At 52.9% G+C, this 20234-nt stretch overlaps 1 protein-coding gene across 4 annotated transcripts in view; it reads left to right on the top strand.

The window, feature by feature from the left end:
- Positions 1 to 7213, top strand: part of ZFHX3 (zinc finger homeobox 3) — a 512235-nt gene extending 505022 nt beyond the window's left edge. For all 4 annotated transcript variants that reach the window (XM_074582606.1, XM_074582603.1, XM_074582604.1 and 1 more), the window contains one exon: positions 1456 to 7213. In XM_074582606.1, coding sequence (XP_074438707.1) covers positions 1456 to 3041 — 1586 coding nt within the window. In that variant the 3' untranslated portion in view covers positions 3042 to 7213. The remainder of the gene's footprint in view (positions 1 to 1455) is intronic.
- Positions 7214 to 20234: the final 13021 nt, after the last annotated feature.

The following is a 20234-nucleotide window of genomic DNA, read 5'->3' as shown; positions in this document are numbered from 1 at the left end:
TTTGGGACCCTTTTACCCTGCCTTCGCAAGGCAAAGGAGCCCCGTAGCAGCTGGATTTCCCTGCCAGGAGTCACCGCCTGCCCTGTGCAGTGATCTCCCTGCTGGCATGCTTCCCCTTGGAAAAGGCTTTAAGCTGCCACCATGCCCCAAATCATTCCCAGAAGGGGTGGTTTCTCCTCTCCCCCTGGATGTATCGAAGAAGAGGTAGAACCTAAAATAAAAGTTACTGGGCCTCTATGGCTGATTCCTAGTTCTGTGACTGTTCAAAGTCAGGCCGCCTTTGAGCAGTTACCGTCGCAGTAAGGACTTGGGCTTTGTTAACGAAAGGTTAGATTTTGTGGAATGGTTTTGTGGCGGGGGTGGATCCAGCAGCTCCGGAGCCACGGAGCGTACGGGGCTGCACCAGCAGAACATTAGAGCTTTGTTTCTTTTTTATTTTCGCCACATGGCATTGAGGGACTTCCCAAGCAAAACGTTCCTTTTTAGGAGCACGTTCACCAACTGCAGTGGAGGTGACTAAAGGATGTGACTGTGGGAGCCACGCTGGACAGGCTTGCCCCCAGCTTCCATCAGCTGTGAGAGCAGGAATTGGCACTGGGGGACTGTGTTGTTACTGGCTCTTCCTGCTGTTGGGAAGATAGGCAGACTTCACATTCCACCATTAATCTATCTCCTTTGTGAGGAAGCGTCACAACACTTAATTCCACCCAAACCACGACGTTCATGCCCTAGGGGGATGTCTGAATACTGCATAAACTCTGAAATTACTCAGAAGCTGTGCACCCAAAGCCTCTTACATTGGAAGGAAGGAAGGGGTTGCATCAGAGGTTTGTGGATTCATGAACATCAGCCTAAGTAGGACAAAACAACTTAGATGTAGCCGGTTCAGTCCTCTACAGTTGCCATGACCAAGGCTTTCTAATCTGCGGAGATTTTAACGAGACTGACAGTATCTAGCGTTACGGCCATTCGGCATAGCACTTTCCTTCTGCTGGAGTCCTTTGGCCAAAGGACCATTTAGTGCAGATGCAGGAGAAATGCCAGTCCCCGACATCAGCTGTAAATCATTGGGGAAACTCAGAGGGGTTGGTAAAACAACAGCCATGTTGAGCATCCCACGTGGCCGGTGGGTGTCCCCGGCAGAGACGCCACGTTTGGTGCTGCCGGGCAGCGTGGCCGAGCCAGCCATGGGTGACAGGGGCTGGTAAGGCACGTCCCCAGGCACAGGGCCTCGGGGAGCGGGAGAGGAGCAGTTGTCCCAGAGGAAGCGGGAGCGGAGGATGGGCTCTTCAGCCCGCGCTGCTGCAGCATGGGAGCTCAGCCCGGTCGCTGCCCTGGCGCAGGGGAGACGGGGGTGCAGGGGCACTTGAGGGGTGGCCTGGGGTCACCCCAGCTTGTGCTTTCTGCCTGCCCAGCACTGAGTGACTCCTCACCTCTCTCTCCTCCCTCTTGCAGCTTTAACTTCTCCCAAACCCAACCTGATGGGCCTGCCCAGCACAAGCGTCCCTTCGCCCGGCCTCCCCACCTCTGGATTACCAAATAAGCAGCCCCCGGCCGCGCTGAGCTCGCCCACCCCGGCACAAGCCACGGCGGCCGTGGCCCCGCAGCAGCCGCCGGCGACGACCCCGCAGCCGCAGCAGCCGCCCCTGCCACAGCGCAAGGAGAAGGAGAGCGAGAAGGCAAAAGAGAAGGAGAAGGCACCCAAGGGGAAGGGGGACCCCCTGCCAGGGCCCAAGAAGGAGAAGGGGGAGGCGCCGGCGGGCGCCCTCTCGGCCCCACTGCCCGCCATGGAGTACGCGGTGGAGCCCGCCCAGCTCCAGGCGCTGCAGGCCGCCCTGAATTCGGACCCCACCACCTTGCTGACGAGCCAGTTCCTTCCCTACTTCGTCCCCGGCTTTTCCCCCTACTACGCCCCGCAGATCCCCGGCGCCCTGCAGAGCGGGTACCTGCAGCCCATGTACGGGATGGAGGGGCTCTTCCCCTACAGCCCCGCGCTGTCGCAGGCGCTGCTGGGGCTGTCCCCCGGCTCCCTGCTGCAGCAGTACCAGCAATACCAGCAGAGTCTGCAGGAGGCATTGCAGCAGCAGCAGCAGCAGCAGCAACAGCAGCAGCAGCAGCAGCAGCAGCAGCAGCAGCAGCAGCAGCAGAAAGCGCAGCAGCCCAAAGGAAGCCAAACCCCCGTCCCTGCGGGGGCTGCCACCCCGGACAAAGACCCTGCCAAAGAACCCCCCAAGCAAGAAGAGCAGAAGAACGCACCCCGCGAGGTGTCCCCCCTCCTGCCCAAACCCCAAGAAGAGCCCGAAGCGGAAGGCAAGGGCGCGGACTCCCTCTGCGACCCCTTCATCGTCCCGAAGGTGCAGTACAAGCTGGTCTGCCGCAAGTGCCAGGCGGGCTTCAGCGACCAGGAGGCGGCCAGCGACCACCTGAAGTCCCTCTGCTTCTTCGGCCAGTCCGTGGCGAACCTGCAAGAGATGGTGCTTCACGTGCCCACCGTCAGCGGCCAGGGCAGCGGCTCGTACCAGTGCGTGGCGTGCGAGAGCACGGTGTGTGGGGACGAAGCCCTCAGTCAGCATCTCGAGTCAGCCCCGCACAAACACCGAACAATCACAAGAGCAGCAAGAAACGCCAAAGAGCACCCCAGTCTATTACCTCACTCTGCCTGCCCCCCCGACCCCAGCACCGCATCTACCTCGCAGTCGGCCGCTCACTCAAACGACAGCCCCCCGCCCCCCCGGCCCCCCCCGGCTTCCCCCCACGCCTCCAGAAAGCCCTGGCCCCCGGCGGCCCCCCGCGCCCCGCCGGGGAAGCCGCCGCCGCCGCCTTTCCCTCCTCTCTCCTCATCTTCAACGGTTACCTCAAGTTCATGCAGCACCTCAGGGGTTCAGCCCTCGATGCCAACAGACGACTATTCGGAGGAGTCTGACACGGATCTTAGCCAAAAGTCAGATGGACCGGCGAGCCCGGCGGAGGGGCCCCGGGACCCCGGCTGCCCTAAGGACAGTGGTCTAGCTAGCGTAGGAATGGACACCTTCAGATTGTAAGCTTTGAAGATGAACAATGAAAATGAATTTAAATAAAAAAAAAAAGTTAATAACAAACCAATTTCAAAAATAGACTAACTGCAATTCCAAAGCTTCTAACCAAAAAAAGAAAAAAGAAAAAAGAAAAAGCGTGGGTTGTTTTCCCATATAACGATGCCGGTGGGTTTTACATTTCTTTTTTCCTTTCCTTTTAATAAAATAAAACTTAAAAAAAGAAAAAAAAAAAATCTGTTACATTTGTCCTTTCGAAGGTACTGTTGGTCTGGGAGACGAACGCCCGTGCTGCCTCCTTACTGTCTTCGGAGCTCGAGCCCCTTGTATATTGCCCCTTTTCAATAACGCCCCACGTCGATAGCACAGCAGAGGCCGGCATGCACTGTATGGGAAAGCAGCCCACCTTGTTACAGTTTTAAATTTCTTGCTATCTTAGCATTCAGATACCAATGGCTTGCTAAAAGAAAAAAAAGAAATGTAATGTCTTTTTATTCTCAGGTCAATCGCTCACACTTTGTTCTGTTTTCAGAATCATTGTTTTATATATATATATATATAATTTCTTTCGTTTGTTTTGGGGTTTTTGTTTTGTTTTGTTTCGTTTTCGTTCCAGAAAAGGATTTTTTTCTTTTTTTTCTCTTTTTTTTTTTTTTTTGTTAATTTAAAATGGGCAGAAAGTATTCAAGAGAAAAACAATGTGAACTGCTTTAGCTTTTCGGGGATTTTAAGGGTAGCTTTTCTGCTGAAGCCAATTTCAAGGGGAAAAGTTAAGCACTCCCACTTTTCAGAAAAAAAAAACAAACCCACACAAAGAGTGTTGAGGACTCGGAGCTTAAAAAATAAGTTTTAAAACAACTGACTTTCTGTATTTATGATAGATATGACCATTTTTGGTGTTGAGTAGATTGTTGCATTGGAAATGAACTGAAGCAGTATGGTAGATTTAAAAGAAAAAACCCTTTTGTGTACATTTAGCTTTTGTATGGTCCAGCTGACGGCTTCTCATTTGATGTTGTCTTGTTCATTCCTAGCCAGATAGATTGCAATCCATTGACTCGCCTAAGCTTTTCTCCCCTTTGTACCTTTACTCCCCGTTCCCCCATCCTGTAATCTTCCACTTATGGTCGCTACCTTCATTTCTTAGAGGGTGGTTGCATAATTATTTTATAAAAACTAAAGAAAGAAGTTCAAAGGGTTTTGGGGGGTCAGTAGGATCCCTTGCAGAATATTTTTTGTTGGGGGTTTGAAACTTTTTAAGGCGTATACATACGATTTACCTATGTCTGTTACCCTTGTGCACTTATCTCTTTCTTAATTTCCATTTTTCCTCTTTTTTTTTTCTTGCCCTCTTCTTTTCCTCATTTTGTAAATGCTTCAAAGACTCTGTTCCTAAACTATAAGCATTTGTTTCTGTTTGTGTAATTAGGCTGCACTCTGTTCCTTCTTTTAAAAAAAAAGTTTTTGTTACATTTTTTTTTTCTCTAAAGAAAATTCATGCTTTAAATAAAATCCAAAGACATACCCTTTCACCACTGGTGCAGAATGAGCAAAAAGGATTCTTTTTACTTGAGAATTTGTTTCTGATTTAAACAAACAAGTCTAAGTTTGAATAAAGAATAAAAAAAGTACCCAGGTTGTTATCTGTGCTTCTTCTGCAAGCAGAGAGACAACTCTTAGCGAAAACCCAGCGCACCAAAAGGCAGGTTTCTCTTTCCAAGTTCTCTCCCGCGGCAGGCAGGCGGAGCGGCGAGGGTCCCGGCTCAGAGCCCGCGCGGGCACCGCTCCCCCCGTCCGGCTCCGTACCCCTGCTCGTGGGAGCACGCACGCACGCATCTCTTACGGTCCGGACTTTGAAAGGAAAACTTTGTGCTGCTAAAATGTAGATTTTTTTTTTTTTGGAGACAATAGATGCTTGCTGTTTCACTTCCGTAGCCAAACGTCCACAGAAACAATCTCCTTTCCCTCCCCCCGCCCCCCTTTCCTCTGCCCCGAAAGTGCGAGAGCCTTCTCCCCATCATCTTCATCCTCCTCCTCCTGCTTCAAAAGGGAACTTCGAAGACTGTGAACGCAGGTTCCTCCCGCCGCCTCCGGGCTTCTCCTCCCCGTGCTGAAGCCGCTTGTCGACTCTGCGAGAGACTGGAGCATTCGAGAGACGAACGTGGGGTTCATTTTCTAGCGGGACGCTTTTATTTTTATGGATTTTTTGGTTTTAGTTCGATGAAAGACTAGATCCTGAACTGTTGTACATATTTCTAACTAGGCTAATGCACAGTGCAAATTCCTTTTTTAATTGTTTTTTAAGTAGACGATACTAAAGAGAGTACCATCTAATATTCCTACCAGTACCCAGTTGTAGCATAAGGTGTCAAAAACGGAAACAAGTACACAAAAAGCGTTTGCTGTTTTAACAAACTGTTTTCTTTTAACAAGAGTTCTTGTATTTCTCCCCGTGTTTGAGATGAACATTTTTTAAATTCTAAAGTTGTACAGTTTTTGTTTTCCATTATTTTATCTTGTTTGTAATTCTATGAAATATATATATATATTTTTTGCCATTTAACTGTTGTATGTTACTCTGTCTGTATCATATAGAAATTTTTTTGTTTGTTTTGTTTTTGATTCTCTATGTGATACAAGTTAACAATTTAACACTAGCTTTATCTGTCAGATTCCGCAAGGTCTCTTTTGGAAATCCTTTTGGTTTTGTCTTGGTTTGTTTCAGGTTTTTGTTTTGTTTTGTTTCTTTCTTAATTATATTGCTTGGTCATAGTGCAATTTCTCTCTCCTCCTTCCCCCTCCTCCTTCCCACCCACTAAAAGGTTTTATAAATTCATTTCCTTGTATTTTTTCTAAACGTTTCTAGAGACTTTCAGTGCGAGGTTGCCTCCTCCTCCTCTTCCAGCCCGCTGCCTCGGGGACGGTGCTGGGACCTGGTCACCCGTCCCCCCCCGGCCTCGCGCCCCGCCGCGGCCGCCCGCGCCCCACGACCCTCCCGGCCACCCCGGGAACGCTGCGGGGGCCACCTCGGCTCTGGGGAGCCCCTGGGCGACCCCCCCCGAGCCCACGCGTGGCCTTTCCAGCCAGTGTCAGAGCGGGGCCAGGGCAGGAGGGAAAGATTTTAAACTCAGCATTGAGCGGGTTTCTGTTTTATTTTTAATAAAAAGCTTTTTTAAGTGGTGAAGATGGCCAAAGTTTCATACGATTGAGAATAAAGAGAGGCGTAAGGGGTGTGTCGGGGCTGCCCGCGCCCCGGGGGGGACGGCGGGGGGGGCGAGGGAGGCGCTGACACAAGCCAGCACACTTGCTGTTCGTGGAAATATATTTTGCTTTAAAAAATTTAAAAAAGAATTAAACTTTTAAATAGAAGCAGAAATTGGGTTGGTTGGTTGGTTGCTTGGTTGGTTGGTTGCTTGGTTGGTTTGTCGGCGCTGAGATACTGCCCACTGTGAAACACAAAGCTTTGCTTATTTTTTTCGGTTTTCTTTTTGGGGGGGCGAGTTTGGGTAGAACAGAAAGCATAAATGAGGTGAAGAGGGGTATGAACAGCCTTTGCAATGTACAAAAAAAATAGAGCAAGTGAAACCAAAAATGATGTTCTTGGTGTTTTTCTATAATGTAGTCTTGTTAGCTTTTTTTGTTACTGTAACAATGCTGATCTCGAACTGTACCAAAATACATGGAGACTAACAGAAACAGAAACCACATGGAACTTTCAAAACTTTAAAAAAAAAAATTGTCACAAAAGACTTTGTTGTCATAGTTGAGTTGACTGTAGATGGTAATTGAATATACTCCTTTGGAAATATTTCATCACGTATGTTTCCTGCTCATTGTGATACATTAAAAAAAAAAAAATGAGCAAAAGCTCTCGTCTCCGATGTCCCCGCTTGTGCGGTGCAGGGTCTTGTGTCGGGGTGGGTTTGTGCCGTGCAGCTCGGCGGGACGCGCCACGACGCCGACGACGCTGCCCGAGCTGCCGCATCCCGCGGCCGCGTGTCCCCACGCGCACGCCCCCGCACCCGCCGGGGCAGCGCGCACGCGTGCCGCATCCCTCCCCGCGCGCGGGCGTCCGGGTGCCCGGTCGTGCGAGGGCGCCCGGGCTGGTGCTGCCGATCAGTGTTGAAGTGGAAGTAATGAGCCAAATAGCACAATTCGTATTAGGGCTTCGGGATGCATTGTGTATGAAAAAGATATTATAAGAGCGTTTAATTTTGCCAAATGGTCGTGTAAGAATCCTGGGTGCAGTGCTGTAATTAACGGTTAAAGGGAAAGCATGATGCCTCTATGGGTTGAGGTCATCTTGAAACCTGTAAACTAGAAGTGAACTAAAATCGCCATTTGTTTTCTTCGGCTGATCAAACCAACAGGAGACGAAGGTAAGAAAGGTAAGTGGCTGACTCGCTGCTCCTCCCGCTGCTTGCGGTGCCTCGAGAGCGGGGAGGGAAACTTGACGAACTGCTGACTGGTGAATACACAATTCTCTTACCAAAAACTGCCCCTTGCAGCAGAAAATGCTTGAAATTCATTAGTAAGGACCACATCCAAAAGAGAGCCCCGAGGGTTACCATTCATCTCTAATTTATAACTGCAGCAATAAATAATTTTAAAAAAAACACAACAAAACAACCCACAACCCACCACTGCAGGTGGGATGAGCCGTCTGCTCAGTATGGGTGTCATTGCGGCTCTGCCGCCCCCCCGGCAGCCGGGGGCTTCCTCTGCTTCCCTGCCCGGGGAGCGGGGTCTGACCCCAGCAGAGGTCGCGGGGAGGAAATCTCGCAGCGAGCGAGGGCGCGGGGGCGTTCCTTAATTAATAGGGTCAGGGCATTCACTCGTGAGCCAGTAAGTTCAATAATCAGGTCGCTGATGCACCTTCATGAGAAAACGAAAAAAACCCAACGCAACACTGACGCAGGCTCCAAAGATACATGAATTATGAAATAAAGGGGGTCAAAATTGCCAAGCCCCCGATGACTCCTGGTGCTACGGCGTAACCAGGCCAAGCCAGGCCCTGGCCCCAGTGGGCAGCCCTGGAATTGGAGGTCCCGTGCCGCCAGAGACCGAAACAGCGACGGCACCGAGGGCACCCGAGCGCTGCGGCTCGGGGCCCCAAAACTCTCCAGGGGCCGGGCTGCCCTGTCCTGTCCCGGGCTCAGGCGTCGCTTTTCTGGCATGAGCCTAAACAGGCGGGGATCTGGATTGCCTCTTAAGTGTTCGGGGTTTTTTTCACGGGAAAAATCCATTCTGCATTTTCCGCAAGCGGAGGGGACTGCGGCAGTAATGGGGTCACCAGCGCAGCCCTTCCACCGGTGTTTGCACTGCGCCGCGTTAATGATTTCGCTGTTGTTCATAGACCTGCCGTTTTGTAAGTTTATTATGTAACGTTGCTATTTATTCCTGGGTTGAATTCCCGTTTAAAACAGCTACGCTTGAGAAAGCCCCGCTCTAACGCTCAGAAAGGTGTAAATGGACTCTAGTAGCTGCACAAGCTGCAAACTAAGAACCTCTGCGAGAGCCACGCTGTTCAGAGCACTGCTCCAGCGGAAATTGTGCAAACCTCTGACAGAAATAAGAAGGTTTTTCCATGCTGGGATTCTGGTAAGAAGAGACGAGAGTGATTTTTAAATAACCTTTCATTGCCATCACCTAAAAGACGAGGAGGGATTTAGCTCTTACTAGTACATTCTTACAGGCCAAAAAAATACATATTTATAAAATCAGAGCAGTGATCAGGTGCCCTCTACAGAGAGTAACTTTGCCGATGGATTTGGAGCAGAATTCCCGGCTGGAGGGTGCCTCTGCCCCCCAGTGCAGCCCGTGTGTTACCGTCATTGACGCAGCAGGAGCAGGGGTTTTGGCTGTTCTATTCTATTCTATTCTATTCTATTCTATTCTATTCTATTCTATTCTATTCTATTCTATTCTATTCTATTCAGCCTGCTCCTGGGCTGCCCGGCCAGCGGCTGAGCCCTTGTCCCCGGTCCCGTGTCCCCCTGCGTGCAGTGCCGTGTCCAGGCAGCACAGTTGGCTCTGAGGGGACGGGGCAGGGGACAGACATGGCATTGCCACCGCACAGCCCAGCATGCGGACGCACGGGTCAGTGCTACGGAGGGTTCGTTCCCACACCAGCAGCCATGGGTACCAGCTTCCCTCTCTTGCTGCCAGCCCAATGCCATGGCTGATGCTGCCAGATCGCCGCTGCAGGCCCAGGCATCCAGGTGAGGCATCAAGGACACGTTTTCAATGCCACCACGTGGCAAACCTTGCCAGCTGCCAGCTTTGAGCGAGACCAGTTTTGCTGCGCTCTGTGGGACGCCTGCCTGCCCTGCCCAGGTTTGCTGCAGGAGACGCGCTGCAGCGCCGGGCAGGTTCAGCCCGTGGGGTGGCCGGTCCTGCAGTCCCCCATGGCCACAGCAGCCCACGGAGGGTTTGGGCTGGGCACAGACCCCCCCACACCTGAGAGCTGCAGCTGCAGCCACATCACTTGTGCAGCCAGGTCTCTGCTGAACTGAGCAGGGTCCCACGTTAACGTCTTTGCTAAATGACATCTGAAGTCTGCTAAGAGAGCCGACTTCTCTAATGCAGACGGATACGCTGAGAAACTGCCACCAGGCTCGGGCTGTGCCAGCAGTGGTGAAGGGTTAACTCCATCAGCGCTTAAACTACAAATGTGGAGCCCATTCTCTCCTCCAAGCTCGTTAACAATGTACACCTGATGATCTAAAGCACTAGAGAGTCATTTTAATTAACGCTCTGCCAGAGGGGATGTGGTGAAGACACTGATTTCACTCCAATGACTTTCTATTTTGGTATATTGCAGAATCGGTGCATTAGTTCCCCGGGCTGATGTGGTGAGCTAATCCAACTACAGCCGCGTGGGCACTGCCTCCGATCGGCTCCGCAGGCGGCAGCTCAGCGCGGGGACGCTGGCACCATCCATGGGTCGAGGAGGTGTCTCCTTCTCCTCAGCAGCGCTGCCTGGGGCTGGCTCCAGCGGCTCGTCCCCCAGCAGGACCGGGATGGTCCTCCCTTACCCACCGGCGAGGCACAGGTGACAGCAGGTCGGTGGCAGCGCAGAAACAACAGACAAAGCTCTGCAGCTACGGGGGCCCTTCCACATGCCCAGTGGGGCCGTGACTGGGACTGCTGGGCTGATGGCACCGGTCCATGCCCACCATGCCGCCCAGCAGCCACAGCCGCCCCAAGGGAAGGCCCCATCCCGCGCGGCGGAGGAGCTGCAGCCAGCGGTGCTGCGGGTCTCCCGCCGCCTCTGCGGTGATGGAAGAGAGACTTCATGCTGCGCCCCAGAGAAAAGATAGCGGTACCTATAAATGGTATTGTGCTGTTGGTTAGATGGTAGCATGATGTTACTTAATTAATGTTTTAATACCCTAGGCATCTTCTGTGCCGTATAATTCATATCGATTCAGCTGTGAGCATGTTCAGTTAAAAAGACTCTCTTTCCTAAGCAAACTTTCAATTATATTGAATTGTCACAGCAAAAAAGGGCCTTTTCTCTGCATGGGGGAGGGGATTCTCTGCCAAACTGCTGCCAGCCTGGCTGGGCGCACTCACATATGTGCGCACACACCCTCCTGCCCCAGCACTTCCAGCCTCCCCGAGCCACCGGTGCCGACCCCAGCGATGCCGTGATGCCGGGTGTCACTGTCCCCAGTCCGTGGGGTTTCCTCCTGCGTGTGTCCAGGCAAAGAAGCCTGTCCCCTCCAGCTGTTGCTGGGCTGGCACTGGTGGAGGCTGGCCCCAGCCCTGTGCCACCGCCTGCCACCAGCCCGGGTGCCTGGGCACATGCGCTGAGGACCAGCTCTTGCCACCCCTCGGCCAGGCTGGCCAGGTGCTTGCTGCATCCAGCAGCCATTTGCCCCGTGGCCAGGGGCCCATCCTCGCCGTGTGCAGGGCCGGGCTGCGGACCCCGGGCTGCCCATCACATGTCATGGGGATGGGGGGTTGTGGGTCACTGGGGACCTTGCTGGTCCCCGTCCAGCCCACGCAGCACCAGCCAGCCCACTGCCGTGGCAGGGAGCCCAGCAGGGACTGAAGGCTGGTCTGGAGTCGGTGTGGGTTTAAGTCATGGCTTTGGGCATCGCTGATGTTTTCCGAAGTTTTGCCGGTTTGGTCTCTGCGTCCCGTTTTGCGGGGCCCTGCACACCTGGGGCAGGTGGGCTTCCTGGGGGAGGGTGTTCCAGTTGCTTCTCCCCTTTCCCACAGGTTTCCAGGAGCACCCTCTGGTGCGCTCGTGTCTCCCGAGGTGGTGGGTCTGGGCTGGAAGCAGGTCAGCGGGGGGTAAACCCTGCTGAGGCCGAGGCCCGGGGCAGCTCCCAGGCACCTCCTGCTGCCGCGGCGCTGGCGAGCCGGGCACACCAGGGGCCGGAGGGAGGTTAAAGCCAAATCAGAATTGACAGAAAATTATTAGCAGGGCAGAGACAAGGAAAAGCCCCCCCTTCCTCCCATAATCAGGTTAATGTGTGCGTGGAATGCTGAGTGTCTTGGCAAAGCAGCGCCTTTTCTTTTTTAAGCAGAAATTTGGTTTCCATTCTGTGACGCTGTGTCCCTCCTGCTCCAGCAGCACCTTTGGTCAGGTGGGGGAGAAGGACAGGGGACGTGACCAGACTCACCGCGTGTCCCTTGGCCCTGCTGTGCCCTGGCAAGTGGCAGCTGCAAGGTGTTCCCTTCGGAGCCCAGCCATGCTGGGGACGCGCATGTCCAGCTGTGCTGGCAGCCTCCCCGCGTCACTACGCTTCTTCGGGCTCCTCCTGCTTCCCCATGGCACCGAGAACAGGGTCCCATCCCGGCCTGTCCCCACGTTGTGCCGTGAGTTTTCCCACCGCCGCAGTGGCACAGGAAGGTCCCTGACACAAACCCAGCAGGTTCCCCTGGATTGCATCAGCAGCCTTCCTGCCCGGACCGTGCACCGGCCACGCCACCTCTCTGGGATGGGCTGGGAGAGCAGCTCGGCACGCGGCTGTCGCTGCCAGCACCACGGAGCTGCACTCATCAGCCCCGGGGAAGCAGGATGGGTAGGTGCTGGTGGAATTTTTAAGGCTGTATGTTTGCTTTCAGACACAGAAGAACACCTTGACGTTCTGGAAGGAGAGAAGGTGTCTGCGAGCAGAGCGCCATAGCGCGTCAACTCTTCCGCGTGCGTCGTGGCAGCAGGCAGCTGCCAGCTTTGTCACCAGCCCCTGCCACAGTGCCGCAGCCCTCGGGGCCACCCCTCATCCCCAGCCCCGCCGAGCCTGTTGTCCCCAGGATGGGGGGACACGAAGGCTGCTCCCCGCACAGACTATCCTTCTAGCAGGGAGGCTTTATTAAAGATTTCTGTCCCCTTTTTTTTTTTTTTAAATAATGAGGCAAAGATAAAAATTCTGTATTTTCATTACTCCCTATTTTCACAGCCCGCTGAACAAAAACACAAAGCGCTTCTCCTGCTGCCCCTTGCTCCCTGGCCCTGCCTCTTTCTCCCGTGGAGTTCAAATTAAAGAAAGGCGAAAATTGAAGCTGTTGTACGCAAGGCGATTGCAACATGCATATTTGATTTTTATGATGGATCTAAATTGCTGAATAAGGCCGTGGAACAAAGGGAGACTGCGGCTTCCTGCCCATCACAGCCAGCCAGCCACTGCAGAACAAAAGCGCCAGCCATTAGGGGCTCAGCAGGGAGACACATTATATAAATGACTTTGTTTCTCTGCCCCTTCCCCCCCACGGGGTGCTCTGGACGGGGCTGGGGGGCTCCTGATTTGCGCATCCCGGGGAGAGCGTGTGGCTGCGCCATCGCGGTGGCGCGGGGCGGCTGCGGGGAGCCCCGCTCGCCCGGCACAGGCGGCCGCCACGTCAGGGCAGCCGGGGGACGGTTGGCAGAGACCCCTCCGCGGCCGCAGCCGCAACCGCAGCCCTCGCCGGTGCAGGGTGCCTCGGTGTGGGGCTGAGGCGCTGCCGTCCCTTTCCTCTGGCGCTTGCGGCCATGGGGAGCAAAGGGAGGCAGAACTGCTTGCCCCGCTGCCCCTGCACCCAGCCGCCATGCTGCTGGCGTGTCCCTGGGTGCCGGTGCTGGCTCTGGGCATCCTCAGGGCCACACAGCACTGCGGGGACTGTGGCCTCCACGGTCCCCAGGCTGCTGTGCAGGTAGCTGAGCCTCCATCAGGCCATGGTGGCCCTGGCGCCACGGGGAAACCCCTCAGGCATTTGGTGACACAACCCCTAACAGCACCTTTTGCAGCTCAGGCTGCTGCGCTGCGTGGCAAGCGGCACCCAGGTGACGCTGGCCAGATGTCCCTTAGCAGGTCAGAGCCACAGCTGCCCCACAGCAGCTCAGCACATCTCCCTTGGCCACGTGTCGGTGCAGCACCAGCACCGTGTGAGGGCACCTGGGACTGACTGGATGGTCCCAGCGATGTCCTCGCAGGGCGTGCAGGCCACCAACATGCGTGCTGGGCGCCGCGCTGCGCAGCACGGTGCAAGGGCAGCAGGAGGCGAGGCTGTGCCCGGCGCACCCGGGTTTGCACGTCGCTGGGGAGGTGCTGCCCTGATCCCACACTCGCAGAAACTGCCTTCTGTGTTTAGCAAAAGGCATTTGTTAGGGAGGCGTCAGGCGGAAGACCTGCGATTCCTCAGTCTGCAGCGGAAGGTACTTGACAAGGGCGGGATCTGGTTAGGATCAGCCTGGGTCGGGGAACGGGTTTCCCTCTGGTTCCTCGAAGCCAGCACAGAGAAGATCCGGGTTCACAGTGTTGGTGTCTCCACAGACACAGTGTCTCTGCACAGGTGGGCGCTGTGTCCTGCCCTGACGCGCTTTGGTGGTCCAGGGACAACCCTCCGTGATGTGCCTGAGCGATGGACACTGCCAAGAAACACCCGCGTCCCTGGCACAGCCCCTGGCTGTCCACAGCCTGCAATGCCGCAGGGGCATGACAGGGCATGAGGCTGCCCACCCCGCCTGTCCCACCCCAAGCGTGAGCCCAGGGATGCCCTGGAAGGATCCTGGCTACAGCCTGCGTGTCACGGCCACCAGCCCGTGAAACAACTTCCACTTGGGCCAAGGTGGACCCGGGGGGTTGCTACAAATGGCTCCCCGAGTCCTGTGGGCACAGCAGAGGGTGGCCCATGTCGTGCTGGTGCTCAGGAGGGCTTGGGAACCCGCACTGTCCCGTTGCTGGGGAAGGGCTTGGGGCTGGGCTGGCGTTGGCCCCATCTTGCTGCGTGAGCTGCTCTGGCTGTGCCATGGGGTGCTGGAGGGCTGCTTGAACTCATTAACTCCTGCTGCAGATGTGACATACCGCTGGAGAAAAGAAAACAACCGGCCAGACCAAAAACATGCTTTCCTTCTCTAATGCATCCCCCAGGTCCTCTGCCCGTCATCTCCCCCTCTGCGCTGCTCCAGGGAATTGCACGCTTGAGTAATAGTGTCCTAATGGATTTCCCCTACCCCCATCCCCGCACTTTGGAGAGCGGGAAGGAAGGGCGGCGTGCCACCATGCCTGCTGCGCCCGGCCGTGCAGGGCAGCCGGCATTCCTGGAGCCGCTGATGGGGCGGTGGGCGCAAAGAGCCCACCACAGCCCCTGCGCTGCACCGCTCTCCATCAGCTGCTGCTCACGGATGCGGCTGGAGGGGGTCCTGCCTGGGTTTTGCTGGGAAAGCTGCGGGAAGACCTGCAGCAAGGGAACAGGGGCGGCCTGGGGAGGCTGTCCCCGGTGAAACCCTGGGTTGGCTGGGGAGGAGGTGGGAACGGCGCTGCCCGGAGACTGAGCGGAGGGGTGCAGCTGCTTAGAGGCTTGAAGAAAGCTGGGAGTAGCCTGAGAGCCAGAGGGGGTGTGTTTTAGCTCTTTAAAGTTTGGTTTCCATGACCTTTTGTGCTGCCGGCTGCCGCTGCCCCGGTGCCACTCCCAGCGCTGGGTCAGGTTGTGCTTCCCCTGCTAAGGAGCTAAACTGAGATGCTGTGTGTAAGAAATGGGAAGTGACAAGATATGACCGAAGCATTGGAAATCAATCCAAACTAAATGTGCTTCTTAACTATAAGTGAACAGTTGAAAACAATCCTCTTTTATAGCCATGGAGATAAATACTCTGTTTTTATTAGGAAAAAATTGCTTTGGACTGAATAAAGTCGTTTGATTAACAAGTCAAAGCAGATGGTTTATTGATGTTTCAGAAAGGAGTTTACAAGGTCTAGTGAAAAAAGAGACCCAGCTCTGAATTAACAAATTACCCTGGTATATGGGACATTGACAGTTCACTGCTAATAGATTTATGGGCTACTGCTGGGTGTTTCGTCCCCATTTGGTTTATTATGATAAAATATTGGGGCAGGGGTAACCTATAGCCTCATTGCAATATACTGTATCGACCCCTGACCCTGAGAACCTGACAGCAAACCTATATATTAGATTCTTAATTTGTCTTAATCTAACAGGATCGGGTTCCGTGCTGTAATTATTTTCCAAAGGCAATTGTGTGAGCGTGTGAGTGTGTGTGAGAGAGGCAGGTGAAGGTGGATCACTTTGTCTATTGCTCCGGACATACAGTTAAACTGCTGAAGACCTAAGAGATCATAGTAGGAACAATGCAGGAGCATCAATGTGCCGTGAAGCAGGACGTGACATTGAGAAATAATAAAATTCCCAGGTGCTGTAAATTACTCTCATAAAAAAATTTACCATGAGGCCCTAGCAGCATCTGGAAATAGGCACAGATCTTGACTTGAAACGCGGGGACTTGAAGAAATGGTGCAACAGAGCTGGTGCTTTTTCTGAAAGTTATCACAATTGCTTTACACGCCCCACGCCCGCGGCTTTCCTGAGGACCACAGTGTCCTGCGGGCAGACAGAGGGACCAGTAGCCAACGCAGGCAGCTTTGAATCCACAGTGGCTGAGGCTTTTTGTCCAATATTTCAGGATTACAATGCAGTAATTGTGTGCTTCTGTGTCAGACTAGCAGTGTATTAGCTAACACTTTAGGCATGTGCACTGTCATCTTTCATACTCTGGGCTAACACACTGCCGTAATTACCAGCCAGTCTCAGTGCTGAGAGCGGTTGAATCAGGCCGGCTGCAGGTCAAGGAGCACTCATTCCTGTGCCTACGCCTGGGTAACAACTACTGACTCCCGAAAATACGTTCAGGTTTCAAACACCCTCAACCTAGAGTAACATGCAATTAATCGCACGCTGTGTCCATCCATGCTCCGGGGTGGTTCTGGGCAGGCAGAGTGGTGCTAAGCCCCGCCATTCAAAATGTCAGTGATGAGAAGCAGGAAGACAGCCTCCAAATTCTCCTCCATCTGCTGAAGCAATTAGTTCTGAGGACCTTTCGTGAAACCTTTACTTCCTCCTCTGCTCTGTTACCTGTGTTAGTCTGCATACGGGGCTTTTTGGTGCCAGAGCTGCCCTCTGCAATGGCTGCTTATTCAGACGAGTCGATTAGGGAATGCTGCAGCTCGGGATTTGCAATTTTTTGTGCCCGAACAGGGTAGTGGTGATGCCTGGATTCAGAATCGGAGACATCATGCAAGAGCATGCCTTGGTTTGTGCCCGTTCCCCCTGCGCTGTGCCTGCCAGGCACCGTCCTGTCCACCCCAGAAGGCCTGGAGCACCAAGGGGATGCTCCGGACCCAGGGGCTGTGTTAATTCTCAACCCCCCCAGCCCTGCTAAGCAATATCTGCATGCATCTGAAGATGACATGGTGATGAATGGGGGACAAATGCGTCTTTTATTGCTTCCACCGCACACATGCTTTTTCTCTCTCTTTTTTTTTAAAGGGACTGTCGGATTGCTGGATACAGGAATTCATATGATTTGTTCTGCAGCCATTTCTCCTTTCTCTCCTGTAATAGGATCTGCAGACATAATTCAAAGAGCTGAAGGTAATTTAGTGTCTTCTTTACCTCTCTCCCCATACTTCCTATGAGTTCACCAGGTACCCTCTAGATGAACTAATCCTACTGTAAAATATTATTTCTAGGCTTTATTCATTTAATTTATTAACTGTCTGCGGCTTTATTTACCAGGTTCTGGATTAACTCTGAGACCAGTTACTATTCAGAGCTGCTGCTTGCTTCATTGCTGTCTTTCATTCTGTTTATCTTTTCTTTGTAGAGGAGGGGCTCAAACATATACAAACTGTCCTGAGGTTTAGCAGATATTCCAGGCAATCACAGGGCTGTATCCCATCTTCTCTAGTAATTAGTTACTGTCTTGCACCTCGTAGGAATCACAGCACACTTTCTTCTACATGCCACTGCTCCCCAGGAAGCAGAAGGAAAACTAAAAGATCATTTTAATAGTTGACATTACAACTTTTAATGTCACCCCAAATTCAGGAGCACTGAAGGGGATGAAGTTGCTCTGATTTACCTCAGCTGAGAGCTGGCCCCACGCACCCACCTGTGACCATGGGCAGACCTGATATCACAGCTGATGCTGGGTGGTGGGTTTGGGGCTGTCAGGTTGGCTTTTGGTGGAAGAGCTGTAGCGCTGCTGTATGAGCCAGCTAGGGAAGGCAGCGGTATTTCTCCATCCTTTATGAAGGTGCTTGCAATGTTCTAGGGGCTTTTTGGGTGCTCAGGAAATCTGAGAGTTGTGCTGAGGACAAACAGGTAAGCGGCTAGAAGAAGAAAATGGAGTCCTTCAAAATAAAAATGAGCTGGTTCACTGTAGGCAGCATGGTAGAAGTGGACCTGTGAGAAAGAGTGAAACGGGAGGGAGCACTGGTCTCATACACGATCCAGAGTTTGGAGGTTACCAGAGCTGCCCTCCCTGCACTTGCACAAGGGCCCTGCAGACCTGTCCTTTGCTGGGTCTCCCTCGTGGGGAGGGATGGCTCAGTCTGTGTCTGGCTGCAGCCAGAACGCTTCCCCATCTGCACTAGTGCTCTGGGTACCTTGGAGTGATACAACAGGGTCTCTGCTTGGCTGAGAGCAAAGAAGCCACTAAACCCAAGGTGCAGAGATGTGATTGCTGTGGGTCAAAGCCAAGTGAACTGAGCTCCAGAGATACTCATTTTAGGATTTCAGGTTACAATTCACACCATCTTTTTTGGGTCTTGCATCCTTGGTGCTATCATTCCTCTGAGTTTCCTTTGCGTTAGCCATGTTTCACACCTGGCATCCCGCTTGGCTCACTGCGCTGGGCAGCAGCCTCACTGCGTGCTGGTGCCCCGTGTCGTGCAATGGAAGCCTGGTTCATGACAGGGGCCCCTACATGCTACCAGACTGCAAGCAACAGTCACACGTGCAGGAAAAAAACGCAACTCCATGCATTGATATAAAGTACTACTACATCATTGTCAGAAAGAAAGCATTTAATGTTATTAAGCGGTTTTTTGTTTGTGTTACTTTTTTTTTTTTTACTTTCAGAGTGGTGCTGCCGAAACATAAGGGCTGGTGGTGTTGATGGCATGGAAGTGGTTAATGTGGTAGTCTAATTCTAAACTCATGAATGTGGTAGTCTATCCTCACTATTATTCTGTTCTTTTACTTCACCAGTTGTATATTGTCTAATTGTGATTTACTGCATATTTTTCACATAAATTACTTTAATGGACTCTTTGTCTGGGCTACATTGCATGGTAGAGAGTGCTACAAGGTGTCATATGAACAAGGTTATAGAAAAGATTGAAAAGACTACAAACTATTGTGTGAGTTGAGGAATAGCTCATGTTATAATGATGCAGACATGCAAGGGGCAGAGTTACAGGCTGTGAGTACGGTCTTGACTTCACAGCATTTCTCATCTTGAGTGTTTAACAGTGCAACCCTAGTATTTTTGTAACGGAGTATTTTCTAATGGAGTTTGAGGGAATTTTGTTCAAAATGAAAAACATTAGGATTCTGGAGCACTGCAGATGGGGGAGGGGGCGGGGGGGGAGAAGTGCTTGAAGCATGGTCCTTCCTGAGCTGGCTTAGGCTCTGCCAAACCTGCCCGTCCTGCATAAATGAGTCCAGTGCTCGCTCCCCCCTGCCTGTGTGCACACTGCCAGCCTGCAGATTCACAGCTCTTCTGGCTTCCATGAAGCCCATCCACAGACCTTGCAGGGTCCCTACAATGGACCCACCATGATGTGGTCCCTGTGTGAAGCTGTCGCAGCTGTGAGCCAGTAACCTCTTAAGGGACTGTACTCAGCACCAGCACATCTGGGTACCTTCTTGCAGCTGGATTAATAACAGCCCGTGTGAGTTTGTGCATCCAGCACCCTTTAGTGGGGAGGGAAGGCACATGGGGTATGTGCAAGGGATAAACAAGCCTGGCAGGCAGCCTAGCAGCTGCCAGGATTTTCTCTCCAACCCCTCCAGCACTCCCAGGAAGCTCCCTATCCTCACCTCCCTGCTGTCCTGGCCACAAGTGACACTGTGGCTACTAAGCCTTGCAGCTCGGCTCAACTATGTCGCAGTGCATGAGGTGCCGTTTGCACTGGGAGCTTTGCTGCTTGAGCTGCTGTTGAAGAGCTCAGGCTTAACAAGCGTTCCCAGCACACGCCTTGGGTACAGCCCTGAGGCTGTCCAAAAAGGGTTCTTCCTCCAACCTGGGGAAACAGAGCGGTGATGGACACAGCTGGGTGTGCTTTTCATACCCTGTCAGCACCACCTCTACCCTGCTTGAGGTCAGACACACCTGGTCTCCACACCTGCAAGCTCATTATGCCTCAGTGAGGGGACATTATGGCAGTGGAGTCATGCGCTTCATGGCAAACAGCCAGCATTGTGTATCATCTGATTATTGCTGGCACGTGCCTTTGTACTGCTAGCTCACAAGTTCTTCTGGCAGTTTGCTGCGGTCATTGCAGGACTCTTCCAGCAGAGTGGCTGGCAGGCTGGTAGAGGCGCAGCTCCTGTTGACAACCTGTTGGATGACTCTCTCCAGGAAAGACAGTTTTGATGCATCGTCCTGGCATCCTGCCGCTTCTCCTTGGTCAGGGTCTATTTTATTAACATTGACAAGACTGTAGGTCTAGGAGGATGAGAATGGGAGTCTTCTCTCGATTCATTGACTGGAGCAAATCACTTACTAGGAAGCAATTTCAGTTTCAGGCCTTGGCTTGATTCCAAACTGTGATGGCTCTTAGTCTATTAGTCACAATAAAATAAACTAGGAGTTGGCCTCTGGCGGGCTTCCTTACACCCTTGCTTGGACACTGAAGGTTTGACATCAGGCGTTAGTTTGACATCGGGCACAACAGAACAGGGCAC

The sequence above is a fragment of the Larus michahellis genome, chromosome 4 (genome assembly GCF_964199755.1).
Source record: "Larus michahellis chromosome 4, bLarMic1.1, whole genome shotgun sequence".
NCBI classification, from domain to species: Eukaryota; Metazoa; Chordata; class Aves; order Charadriiformes; family Laridae; genus Larus; species Larus michahellis.
This window is presented reverse-complemented; position numbering and strand designations above follow the sequence as displayed.